The 13,952-nt window shown below is 42.5% G+C and overlaps 1 protein-coding gene across 1 annotated transcript; it reads right to left on the bottom strand.

Annotated features, from left to right (window-relative positions):
- Window positions 1-6,559: 6,559 nt before the first annotated feature.
- Window positions 6,560-7,387, bottom strand: LOC138370556 (protein IWS1 homolog). Its single transcript, XM_069334944.1, has one exon. The coding sequence runs from the start codon at window positions 7,385-7,387 to the stop codon at window positions 6,560-6,562; it is 828 nt and encodes a 275-aa protein (XP_069191045.1).
- Between the last annotated feature and the right edge of the window lie 6,565 nt (window positions 7,388-13,952).

Below are 13,952 nucleotides of genomic sequence, written 5' to 3'. Positions count from 1 at the left end.
TTATTATCATTAACATCCTTATTGACAAAAAATAATTACAATGTTGCCTAATCTGAGGAATTCAATTAGATCTTGTTAGGGAGAGGATAATGCTGGTATTCACTGTCACACAAGACAGAGGATCATACGTAAGACAATAGGTTTGAACTGTAGGCTGAAGCACACATATATATATATATATACCATGGTGACCTGTTACCATGGTGACTTGATTAGTGGCATGATTCGCGTCCAGTTCTCATCCTACGAGTACTAAGCAAATGGTCATAGTCAGTTTACTGCATGATTCAAGTCCAGTTCCCATCGATATGAGCACTAGACAAGTTGAAGACAGTTTCAAGGAACAAGTCCTACATATATGCGTTAATTAGCGACTTTCTAAAAAATTCCTTGGACTCCGTTGGTAAGACATTCGTGATTAGTGAAGTGAGACGAGACTATACCAAGGCGTCTTCCTTTGCTGTTAATTGCCGTGCAAGGAATTGCATTAATTATTGACAAGTGCTGGGTGATAGATAAACAGGTAATTCTGACAGACGTAGAAGCGAGTGTTTACTGACCTAGATTTGTTAAGAACCTGTTGGACCCGGATTCAGGAAGCAGTTACGTAAGTGCTTACGAACGTGTACATCTTTGGTCAATCTTTGACGGCTTTGGTTATATTTATTAAACAGTTTACAAGCATGAAAACTTGTCAATCAACTGTTGTTATTGTTATAAACGGCTTCCTGGTGTTTCGGAGCTCATTAACTGTTTAATAATTGTAAACAAAGCCGCTAAAAATTGAGAAAAGATGGACATTTTCGTAAGTGTTTGCGTAACTGCCTCGTGAATCTGGCCCTTGGCAAGTGGCTGTGTTTTTTATATGTAATTGTACTAATATTTAAAGTAGTTTCTCATATAAGCCGAGAAAATTATCACATTTAATTTGAATTACTTAGAAACGCGTTCTCTTAACTATTTGTGTTAACCAAGAAAGCACAAATTTATCTGAATTCTACACTGTGAATGTTTAAAATATTCTCTGGGGTTCTACTGATAAGAAATCCTACATATATTCACAGGGATCTACTGGCAAGTATCCCTGTGTATACCCTAATCCACACCAATGCACCCGAAGTACTGCACTCATGCACAGCAATCTACTCATCCACATTCATATACACACACGAACCAGAATCATTCGTCTAAATCAATGCACGAAAGGAGAGTAAAATTTGGAGAACACTACAATAGTCGGGAGATGCAGGTAGGGACTGGAATGGATTTTCTCAGGGTACAAGACCATTCGTCATCTAAGAATAGTTCCAGACTGATCACAACTTTCCCCTCTTTATAAGATCATTCACCATAAACTCTCTCACTCTCTCTCTCTCTCTCTCTCTCTCTCTCTCTCTCTCTCTCGCTCTCTCTCTCTCTCTCTCTCTCTCTCTCTCTCTCTCTCTCTCGCTCTCTCTCTCTCTCTCTCTCTCTCTCTCACTCTCGCTCTCTCTCTACAAGATCATTCACCACAAACTCACTCACACTCTCTCTCTCTCTCTCTCTCTCTCTCTCTCTCTCTCTCTCTCTCTCTCTCTCTCTCTCTCTCTCTCTCTCTCTCTCTCTCTCTCTCTCCAAGATCATTCACCACAAACTCTCTCTCTCTCTCTCTCTCTCTCTCTCTCTCTCTCTCTCTCTCTCTCTCTCTCTCTCTCTCACTCTCGCTCTCTCTCTCTCTCTCTCTCTCTCTCTCTCTCTCTCTCTCTCTCTCACTCTCGCTCTCTCTCTCTCTCTCTCTCTCTCTCTCTCTCTCTCTCTCTCTCTCTCTCCAAGATCATTCACCACAAACTCTCTCTCTCTCTCTCTCTCTCTCTCTCTCTCTCTCTCTCTCTCTCTCTCTCTCTCTCTCTCACTCTCGCTCTCTCTCTCTCTCTCTCTCTCTCTCTCTCTCTCTCTACAAGATCATTCACCACAAACTCACTCACACACTCTCTCTCTCTCTCTCTCTCTCTCTCTCTCTCTCTCTCTCTCTCTCGCTCTCTCTCTCTCTCTCTCTCTCTCTCTCTCTCTCTCTCTCTCTCTCTCTCTCTCTCTCTCTCTCTCTCTCTCTTTCTACAAGATCATTCACCACAAACTCACTCACTCTCTCTCTCTCTCTCTCTCTCTCTCTCTCTCTCTCTCTCTCTCTCTCTCTCTCTCTCTCTCTATCTCTCTCAACAAGACCATCCACCTCAAACATCATGAAACAATAACTTGCTATTGTAAACAATCGCATCTTTCATCTTTCATCATTATATTTGTCAAGAGCAACAAAGCATCATCATATTGCTTACAATGTTGCTGAATTTCAAAACTGGTCCAAGATACACTATACAAATTAAGTATTTGTTTTTGTTTCTATGTATTTGGATGTGAATGAAATTACTTTGACCTAGTGGATGACATACGTGCAGTGAAAATCTGATGGACACTGTGTATGTTTCCACCCTCCAATGTCTGTCACTTAGGCACTGTCTATGTGTTGGTCCATTTGTCTCTCGTTCAACCTCTCGTTCGTGATATCTATCTGCGTTATGGCTTCGGACAGTAGACAGATGCAGCTAATTCCCTTAATTCCAGGAGGGAGAGATAGTGGAATTACCAATTATCGTCATGCGCACTCGGTGAATCTAGGTGTTTTCTCTCCTAGTTGTGCTTGCGGGGGTTGAGCTCTGGCTCTTTGATCCCGCCTCTCAACTGTCAATCAACTGGTGTACCGATTCTGGAGCCAACTGGGCTCTATCTCTGTGTGTGTATATATACACATTTTAATGCATATATCAGTTTAAGGAAACTTCACTTAACTTGTAGAGTTGAGCAACCAGCGCGGCATGGCGTGCCATTGCATCAAAGTACTCAGTGTTAAATATAACACATTGGTGTCATATTAAAGGCATTCGTGTAGTGCTGGCATTCGGGTGATTGGTAATGATTTCCCGAACCATCAGGAATTCATAGCTTAGAGAGCGCCAGGATGGTTGAGCATGAGACCATGGAGAAGGCATTTATGATGTGTGTGTATGTATGTATTAACACGATGTACTGAACGGGGTGAGAATAGCTTGAGCTACCTCATCCCTTTGTGTGTATTTTACCTCAATAAACTTATTTCAATTTCAATTACCCCTTTTCATCCCCCCCAAACACACGACGAAAATACAACATTGCTACAACATTCGAGGAAGTTTTAACACCTAAAATGTTGTAACAATCAATATACCACGTTGTAACAACATTCCAAAACGTCATAAAAACATTATGACAAGATGTAACAACTTTATTACAAATTACAACTAGCGCAATATAGGGACAGTTATTTTGTGTGTTTGCAAGGCAGTCGACTCCCAGCTGGTAAATCTCACTGGGATTAACATAGATATCTTATAGACGTAGATAGATATCATACTATAGATATCTTTATCATAATAAACAGGAACTTTTCCTTTATTTGTTGATAGTGTTGGCAGGAGGATCCAATCGTCTACCAAAGCATGCATTCTTGATTGCATGAGTGCTCACCTAGTTGTGTTTGCGGGGGTTGAGCTCTGGCTCTTTGGTCCCGCCTCTCAACTGTCCATCAACTGGTGTACAGGTTCCGGAGCCTATTGGGCTCTATCATATCTACATTTGAAACTGTGTATGGAGTCAGCCTCCACCACAACACTACTTAATGCATTCCATTTGTTAACTACTCTGACACTGAAAAAATTCTTTCTAACGTCCCTGTGGCTCATGAATGCATCCTCTTGAGTGGAGGAAAGTAATTCCTTACGTAAAGTACAATATATAGATTTCCATTTTATTTCCTACTCACTGACTGATAGGTTTTTACACTGCTGACAACTCTGCTGTCAGCAGTGCTGCTGATATTTTCTGCGGTAGGGGGAAATGATCAGTGACTAAAGAAATTATCTTCCATTAATATTTTAATTGCTATATTCGAATGTAATCATTGGGTCGTGATTGATCCAATTAAAATCATCGATTTCAAATCAAATTAAGTTCTCAAATTAACAGGAAAATCTAGTGAAAGAGACAATTCCAGGTAAGCTTTTAGCGTGGCTAAGCTGTTGAATCCCGCATGTTCGAATTTACAGTTGTTTATGTGTGATGGTGTTTTAATGTTTACGAGTAAAACTTTCAGAATTTCTCAACGCAAAAAAGTGGAGTGACATAAAGAATACACATACAATGAGAGTTGTATTAAACATGACAGTATATGTATGATGAAAGACGAACTATATATATCTCAATGTATACACATCGACAGTTGTACTAGACTTTTCGGTGTATATATATATATATATATATATATATATATATATATATATATATATATATATATATATATATATATATATATATATATATATATATATATATATTTATTTATATATATATAGATATTAAATGCAATATATATATTGTATTTAAGAGTTTATTTTTTCCCGAAATATTTTCTAAATGACTAAATCAATCTTCCCTCAGTATCTGAAGCAAAATCCAGAAATTATAGAACCAAACACCAAACAATTATAGACCTAGACCCCAAACACCAACCAATTATAGAACCACCCACCAAATAATTAAAGAACCAAATAAATAAATAAAAAAAAAAGACATGGAAATTTTTCAGCTGCGCTATCTTGAGACTGTCTGCGCAAGCTGTCATGTCTGGCACAATGCACGGTGATGCATAGACGTCCATTCATACATGTATTCATGTATGTATTAGAGTCTATTATGTGCTCTTTTATACGCGGCATATACATTCCATTCTCAGAATATACCAAAAATATTCATTATATAAAAGGTATTCGAATGTACCACTCTCTTCAAGACAACTCATTAAACCTCCCTTATATATAACATAACATACCATATATAACAACATATATAACAGATATAACAGGACTTATATAACCAGACATAACAGGACTCGTGTCATCCAGACCTCTAAAATATTGAATAAGGTTCAAAAGATATTAATTCAGACCATTTCTTTTAAAATGTCAAAGGTAACACGTACAAGGGTTCGAGCTCAACAAGCCACACTAAGGGTCAGAAAAACATGAGATGCTTTCTCACTTATAGAATAATACACCTGTAGAATTACACACCCGCCGAAGCAGTAAATACCAAGATATTACTACAATTTAAAATTCAGTTAGGAAAAAAAAATCCTCAGGAATAATATGGGTGTATATTAGACAAGCCGCCGGCTGACTGTCACCGTCGAGGTCACTAGAGATGGTGGCTTCCCCCCGACTGATAAATTCAGCTCAATATACACTGCACCTGGTTTGATACGCCTAAATATATATCAAGTAATGTTTCAACTGGTAAGGCATCTCTCTGGTGTAGATTATTGCCCAGTTAACCTTCGACGATGCTGATGTTCTCCCCTAGATGTGCTTGTAGGGTCGAGCTTAGCTCATAGTCCCCGCCTTCCGAACGTTCGTAGGCAACTTGTTGACCAAATCACACACTAGAAAGTCAAGAGACGACGACGACGTTCCGGTTCGTCATGGACCATTCTCAAGTCGATTGTGTCGTAGTCGTAGGCATCATTTCTCATGGAATGACTCATCTCTCACGTTTTTTCACACCTGTATTTAACATTCTGAATCGATGTATAACATTACGTGAGCAAATCGTGCTGCTCGACACCTGCTCGACACCCCCTCATTACCCAGCTGTCACTCACGCCTTCAGAGCACCTGGTGTACGGGTGATATATATTCTGCGCCTTCTCTAGACGTCCCCCACATTTTCTCCTGCATGCAATATCTCCAATACTCGTATAGTATTGCATACACCTTCGCAACACTGCGCATCTCTTGATTAATTGATGAAGATTAAGCCACCCAAAAGGTTGCACGAGCATGAATAGCCCGTAAGTGGTGCCCCTTTTGAGCCATTACCAGTATCAAGAGCTGATACTGGAGATCTGTGGAGGTGCGACTGCACCCTGCGTGACGGGAGATGTCTTCCGTGGCATCTCTTGCATCCATATCACAATATATATCTTAACAGAGCATCTGCATTGCACCTGTCCTGCATTGTCTTCCTCTGCAACACGTGTGAACACGTTTCCCTGAAAATGACTTCATTAATGCACATTAAACTCGACTTGAGAATGGTCCAGAACGGACCGAAACGTCGTCGTCCCTTCATGTTCTAGTGTGTGGTCTGGTCAACACCTTAAACTCTCCACACGGGGTATACAGATGTCGCAAGTGTGCTGACATCTGTAAGGAAACGTGGCCAAACATCTGAGAATCTCGTCGAATCGATTCCTGCTTCTCAATGAACCAGAAAGCAGATTTTACCTGGAAGTTCAAATAGCCTTCAGAGGTCTTTTCAATGTCTGCTTTTAGAACCATCTTTTTGGTCTCGGGGAAGATGAAGAGTCACATTCCTCCACCACCCCCCTCAGTCTCTTCTTTTAAACTTGAGAAGCGAATCTTGATTGATTTGGCCGAGTAGTTTATGGTGAGCATATCTTTCCTCTCTCACTCGTGGCGATATTGGTTTTGACTTATGCTCTCTTAACTTTGTGGAGAGGGAATGGTATTTGCTTTCTCCTATTTTCCAGCGTATGTCTAAGCGCTTCAGGAACTTGACACCAGGATTCTCCTGCGTCTTTAGGGTTTGTTCCGTCTCTCGTGGGTGCCTCTCGTCGCTGCCTCTCGTGGCTGCCTCTCGTGGCTGCCTCTCGTGGCTGCCTCTCGTGGCTGCCTCTCGTGGCTGGCTCTCGTAGGTGCCTCTCGTCGCTGCCTCTCGTGGCTGCCTCTCGTGGCTGCCTCTCGTGGCTGCCTCTCGTGGCTGCCTCCCATGGCTGCCTCTCGTGGCTGCCTCTCGTGGCTGCCTCTCGTGGCTGCCTCTCGTGGCTACCTCTCGTGGCTGCCTCTCGTGGCTGGCTCTCGTCGCTGCCTCTCGTGGCTGCCTCTCGTGGCTGGCTCTCGTGGCTGCCTCTCGTGGCTGCCTCTCGTGGCTGCCTCTCGTGGCTGCCTCTCGTGGCTGCCTCTCGTGGCTGCCTCTCGTGGCTGCCTCTCGTGGCTGGCTCTCGTCGCTGCCTCTCGTGGCTGCCTCTCGTGGCTGGCTCTCGTCGCTGCCTCTCGTGGCTGCCTCTCGTGGCTGGCTCTCGTCGCTGCCTCTCGTGGCTGCCTCTCGTGGCTGGCTCTCGTCGCTGCCTCTCGTGGCTGCCTCTCGTGGCTGCCTCTCGTGGCTGCCTCTCGTGGGCTACCTCTCGTGGGCTACCTCTCGTGGCTGCCTCTCGTGGGCTGCCTCCCGTGACTGCCAACACGCCATATCCAAAAGACAGAGTGACCAGAAAATGAAAGTAAATGAGTACCTGTATCCCCATCCCAACAGAATATGATTTGATGAATTCGTTTTTTTTCCAAAAGCTCCTTCTCGAGGTCCGAGGTGGAAGGAGGATCACTATAACCCTTTTTAGTCACGTTAACTAAATTCTGAAGTTCTCCTTCACGAGACGTTGAACTTCATGTGATTCACGACGAACCTTAAACGTTTTTTCAGAGGAAATCTTCGTTAAACGTCACTTGTTATATAATAATCACTTTAAAAATGAATTTCCGATCAAAAGGAACTTGTTTCAGAAGCAGGGCATCATCATAAATAAAAGCCCAAAGTTCATTCCATCTACCCGCCAAACCCCTCGTTTGTGAATGAAAAACGATTTACACACGACTCACAACTGATGACGTCCGAACATTTCCGGAACAAGTGCTTCGCTGACGAATTTTGGTCGAATCACAACGCTGTAAATGCTTCACCCACGTACTACAAACACAAATAATCGCCAACAGAACCTAAACACCTAACCTAACATCACTCCACCCTCCCATCATCATTATTATATATATATATATATATATATATATATATATATATATATAATATATATATATATATATATATATATATATATATATATATATATATATATATATATATATATATATATATATATATAAAAGCAAAAGTATTATAAGTCCAAAACAAAAAATTACCGTCCAAAACATTTTCCATGGAAGGTAAAAGGGTAAAATATCCTTCCACAACATTAATGTTGGAGGGATTTATGTTCAGGGAAACATAAATCCATTTAGTGTCGCCACTTGCCTTACGGTCATATAATACCAGACTACCACCACACCCACTGACCACAACCACCACACTGAACATACCTTCTCCCCCCACTGGCCACACCTACATTAGCCACATCCACCACTTTAGCCACACACCCTCTACACTTTGAAACACCCCATAACACCTTCCATATTCCCTCTACATTACAACACCTAACAAATTAAAGACTTGCAGTGGTCAAATAACGTGGCTAAAGTTTGTTGACCAAACCACACACTAGAAGGTGAAGGGACGACGACGTTTCGGTCCGTCCTGGACCATTCTCAAGGCGATTGTGAGACTTGAGAATGGTCCAGGACAGACCGAAACGTCGTCGTCCCTTCACCTTCTAGTGTATGTGGTCTGGTCAACAACTAAAGCCTTACACCAACCACACAACCAAACACAACTGCCACATAAACATACCATACTGCCAACAGATTTGTGAAAATATGATAGAATTATTCATTCATATAGAGCCATAGATTGACCAAACATTTCCGGCTCATTAATTACCTTTGTGTTCCTGTCTGAAATTATGTTGTGTATGATTTGTGGATAGCGGAAATATACAGAGAGAGAGAGAGAGAGAGAGAGAGAGAGAGAGAGAGAGAGAGAGAGAGAGAGAGAGAGAGAGAGAGAGAGAGAGAGAGAGAGAGAGAGAGAGAGGCATAATTAATTAACCGGATCTTCCTTTGATACTGTGATCGACCTAGGTAGGCAAACCAAAACACACGCGAACAAATCCACAAGGGCCGTGACGAGGATTCGAACCTGCGTCCGGGAGCATTCGAATCCTCGACACGGCCCTTGTGGATTTGTTCATTTGATGCATCACGTTATTGTGATCTCTGTGTGTGTGTCAAAACAAACGCTTCCACCCCCACAACACCGATTTCCACCCCTCTCAACACCCCCCACCCATATTCCCCACCCCAGCACCTAACCTTACACCTCCACCCCCTAACCACGTGGGGAAGAGACCACGTGGTGGGGGCGTGTGATACCACGTACGGGCTATTCATGCCCGTGCCACCTCTTGAGTGGCATAATCTTAATCAATCAATAGAGGTGCGACACTGACCCCTATCTTGGAACTCTCACGTTTCCAAATAATTATTAAATCAGCTATGTTTCATTGGATCTGTAAACCCACTTACTTGGATAACTATGGTAATTCTAGAGCTTCAGCCATGTCACAATGACATGGCTGAAGATATGATGACCAAGATGCACATCAGGATATGAGGAGACGACGACGTTTCGGTCCGTTCTGGACAAATGATTGACTCACGACTTTATCTTGGTTGAGGACGGGTCGAAACGTCGTCGTCTTCTAAAGTGTGTTTTGGTCATCAAAAGTATCTTATCTCCAGCCTCGGACTCATGGGCCAGATTCATGAAGCAGTTACGCAAACACTTACGATCCTGTACATCTTAGTTTACAATTATTAAACAGTTAATGAGCTCCGAAGCACCAGGAGGCTGTTTATAACAATATCAACAGTTAATTGGGAAAATTCCATGCTTGTAAATTGTTTGCTAAATGTAACCAAAGGCGTCAAACATTGAGGAAAGATGAACACGTTCGTAAATACTTGCGTAACTGCTTCGTGAATCTGGCTCAGCTGGTGTCTTTATTCTCAGCGTAAAACATAAGCCAATTTGAATATGACTCTTAGATCAGTTTTTCACAACTTTTTTGACTTATGTCTCTTTTGGCTATTTTGCAAACTTTATGCATAGCAATCTTCCCCCCTCAGCTCAGCTATCGTCCTCCTGCAGCTTAACTATCGCCCACCATCAGCTCAACTATCGTCCCAGCTGATAATGCCTACTCTAAGACTATTCTTCCTCTCATTTATGATCCTGTGATTCACCAGGTCAACTTTCATGCTGGAATTCCAAGGTTCTCTTCCCTAGGAGATTAAAACGTATATTCTAAGAGCTTCAAGTTCAACCGCTTCGTTCATATGTTTCCGCTTTGCTCTCAGAACCAAAAATAACAGGTTTTTTCGGTCCTCTCATTTTTTTAACTCCTTGCACCTTCACTTCATTTGCGAGCCCCACAAGTTGAGTCTCATGACTGAACGACGTAATGAGGTTCTGCTCTAATGAACAGCTTCACTTCAACACCCTCATTAGTCATTACACCCACCAGGAGCACCAGTCACCTCTGCTCTCCTCAACACCCTCATTAGTCATTACACCCGCCAGGAGCACCAGTCACCTCTGCTCTCCTCAACACCCTCACCAGTCACTACACCCACCAGGAGCACCAGTCACCTCTGCTCTCCTCAACACCCTCACCAGTCACTACACCCACCAGGAGGAGCACCAGTCACCTCTGCTCTTCTCAACACCCTCACCAGTCACTACACCCACCAGGAGGAGCACCAGTCACCTCTGCTCTCCTCAACACCCTCACCAGTCACTACACCCACCAGGAGCACCAGTCACCTCTGCTCTCCTCAACACCCTCACCAGTCACTACACCCACCAGGAGGAGCACCAGTCACCTCTGCTCTCCTCAACACCCTCACCAGTCACTACACCCACCAGGAGGAGCACCAGTCACCTCTGCTCTCCTCAACACCCTCACCAGTCACTACACCCACCAGGAGGAGCACCAGTCACCTCTGCTCTCCTGAACACCCTCACCACTACTATCCAATATTTTGGACGAATTCTGCCTCATACAGCATAAATCAATTTGATGTTCGCCACATTTTCGACCCCTGTTGGTAATGAAATCCCCAAGTTGCTCTGTAGTTTCTTATATCTCCGTCAGTGTGCATAACTGCCGCTCTTTTTTTTTGTTGGAATAATCTTAATTTGTCTATTGTGCCACATTATGTGTCTGGGAACAAGTTTACAGCTGTTTACTTTACACGTGGAAGCTTATAACACAGTCACTTGTTTGCCACTAGTTCAGATACCTGACAGACCAAACAAATTAACAGTTGGTCGGTCAACGAGTATGTGTAGTTTTATGTGCTGGTGCTCCCTTCACCAGACCTGTCAACAATGACTGGCTCCGTCCTCCACGAAAACTGACCGGCCAGCTGACTTCTGGCTCGCCAGACAGCTTGACACCACTTGCCGGATGTATTTCAGGCCGCCAGAGCGCCTCAACACACACACACTGCCAGAACACAGGACTGTACCTCAGGAATGGGGTCAACAAGGGCCCCCTTCTTCACCCTACAACTACGACTCCTGAGACTCAACGCCTGGCGACTCCATCTCCCCTGATAGACCCGTTTACACTTACACAAGTGACCAGAGACGGTGTGTCTCTGCTGACTTCGTCACCCGGAAGGTCCTCCTCGACGGTCCTCCTCCTCCACCTGTCTATCTCAACCCAATATACTTTTTCCTGGCAGTACTTCGCGTCTGAAGTGGCTTTGTTAACCGACTTTTCTTATGTTGCGTTTAATTATAAAACATTGTAATACGGCAACACTGAAAACAAGAAAATTCTTACATACATTAAAATTGGTGGATTTGTGGCCCTCGAAGATGTTAATTAACTGACCTGAAATGACATGAAAACTAATTATTTATATTCTGACTTTTTTATGCATTAAAATAATCATATACCACACGAATAAACATATTTTAATCCACATATGTGAGCAACGCAGGTAAATGTGACCCTTGAGCATCGAGGTTGTACTTACCTTGGTGTGAAGAGTGAGGGAGCTGGAGTAGCTGGAGTAGTGAGGTGAGGCAACACAAGTGCCTGACGCAACACTGCTAGCAACACACACATGTATCAAGACATCGTAATATTTCAGCACAATACGAGAAACACTGCACAAAGAATTAGAAGCACCGACACGAATTTTATAACAGCAGTTAAAGCCTTATTTTTTCTATTGTTGTCTATAAAAGCACTCAACTACCCCGAGTCAACACTTCGCCGCGTACAGCCTCGTGCTCCGCCCTGGTGTTTCTCGCACGTAACTCCGTGAAAACTACACTACACTTTAAGGACACTGCCAGACAAGAACACAATATTTAAGGTATTTCCACTCTTTAAAACATTATAATTGTACTGTACACAATCAGGCATTAACACTACACCATCCAGGCCCAGTAAATCACTTTGACTAAACGATTGTTTCAGTTATCCATCAGAAGCGGTGAAAATTTTCAGATAAACTTTACGTATTTCCGCCACAGCACAGCACAGCACAACACAGCACAGCACAGCACAGCACAGCACAGCGCTCACTAACCATACACAATGTCTCAGCGCCCTGACAACACCTCAAACTGCGACAGTCCAAACAGCAGCTCACCACAAACAACCATTTATTAATTTTTTAACGCATCGTGTACTTAAAATCGGCGTTTTCTCAAATATAAGTTAATATTGATACAAATTAATAATATTAACACACGACTCACAACAGATGACGTTCGAACATTTCTTGAACAGCGCTTTGCTCACGTTTTCTGTTCGAACCAATCCTGTTAATGATTCAATCCATAATTTATAATAGAACCTAAACACCATAAGCTAACCTGCCCTAGACTTAACTATACAGTAAAGTCTATTATATAACAAGATAAATTTATCATTGAGAAAACACTGATTTTGAGTTCACGATGTGTTAACAACTAATCAAGGCGTCTTTGTGGTGAACGGCTGTTCGGAGCAACGGAATCTGAGGCGTTGTTAGGGTGTTGAGACATTGTGTTTGGTTAGTTTGTGCTGTGCTGTGCTGTGCTGTGCTGTGCTGTGCTGTGCTGTGACGGAAATACGTAAAGTTTATCTGAAAAAAATCCCTGCTTCTGATGGATAACTGAAACAATCGTTTAGTTAAAGTGATTTACTGGGCCTGGATGGTGTAGTGTTAATGCCTGATTGTGTACAGTACAATTATAATGTTTTAAAGAGTGGAAATACTTAGTAATATATCTGAAAAAATTCCCTGCTTCTGATGGATAACTGAAACAATCGTTTAGTCAAAGTGATTTACTGGGCCTGGATGATGTAGTGTTAATGCCTGATTGTGTACAGTACAATTATAATGTTTTAAAGAGTGGAAATACCTTAAATATTGTGTTCTTGTCTGGCAGTGTCCTTAAAGTGTACTGTAGTTTTCACGGAGTTACGTGCGAGAAACACCAGGGCGGAGCACGAGGCTGTACGCGGCGAAGTGTTGACTCGGGGTAGTTGAATACTTTTATAGGAAACACTTGAAAAAATACGGCTTTAACTGCTGTTGTAACATAAAATTCGTGTCGGTACTTCTATATCTTTGTGCAGTGTTTCTCGTCTTGTGCTGAAATATTACGTGGTGTTAATACATATGTGTGTTGCTAGCAGTGTTGCGTCAGGCACTTGTGTTGCCTCACCTCACTACTCCAGCTACTCCAGCTCCCTCACTCTTCACACCAAGGTAAGTACAACCTCGATGCTCAAGGGTCACATTTACCTGCGTTGCTCACATATGTGGATTAAAATATGTTTATTCGTGTGGTATATGATTATTTTAATGCATAAAAAAGTCAGAATATAAATAATTAGTTTTCACGTCATTTCAGGTCAGTTAATTAACATCTTCGAGGGCCACAAATCCACCAATTTTAATGTATGTAAGAATTTTCTTGTTTTCATTGTTGCCGTATTACGATGTTTTATAATTAAACGCAACATAAGAAAAGTCGGTTAACAAAGCCACTTCAGGCACGAAGTACTGTCAGGAAAAAGTATATTGGGTTGAGATAGACAGGTGGAGGAGGAGGACCGTCGAGGAGGACCT

This window comes from Procambarus clarkii, chromosome 4 (assembly GCF_040958095.1).
Source record: "Procambarus clarkii isolate CNS0578487 chromosome 4, FALCON_Pclarkii_2.0, whole genome shotgun sequence".
NCBI lineage: Eukaryota > Metazoa > Arthropoda > Malacostraca > Decapoda > Cambaridae > Procambarus > Procambarus clarkii.
The sequence above is the reverse complement of the archived record's forward strand: the minus strand, read 5'-3'. Positions and strand labels throughout refer to the sequence as shown.

Excerpts from the sequence above, each read along its gene's own strand:
- LOC138370556 (XM_069334944.1), bottom strand. The coding sequence starts at position 7,387 with ATGGGGATACAGGTACTCATTTACTTTCATTTTCTGGTCACTCTGTCT.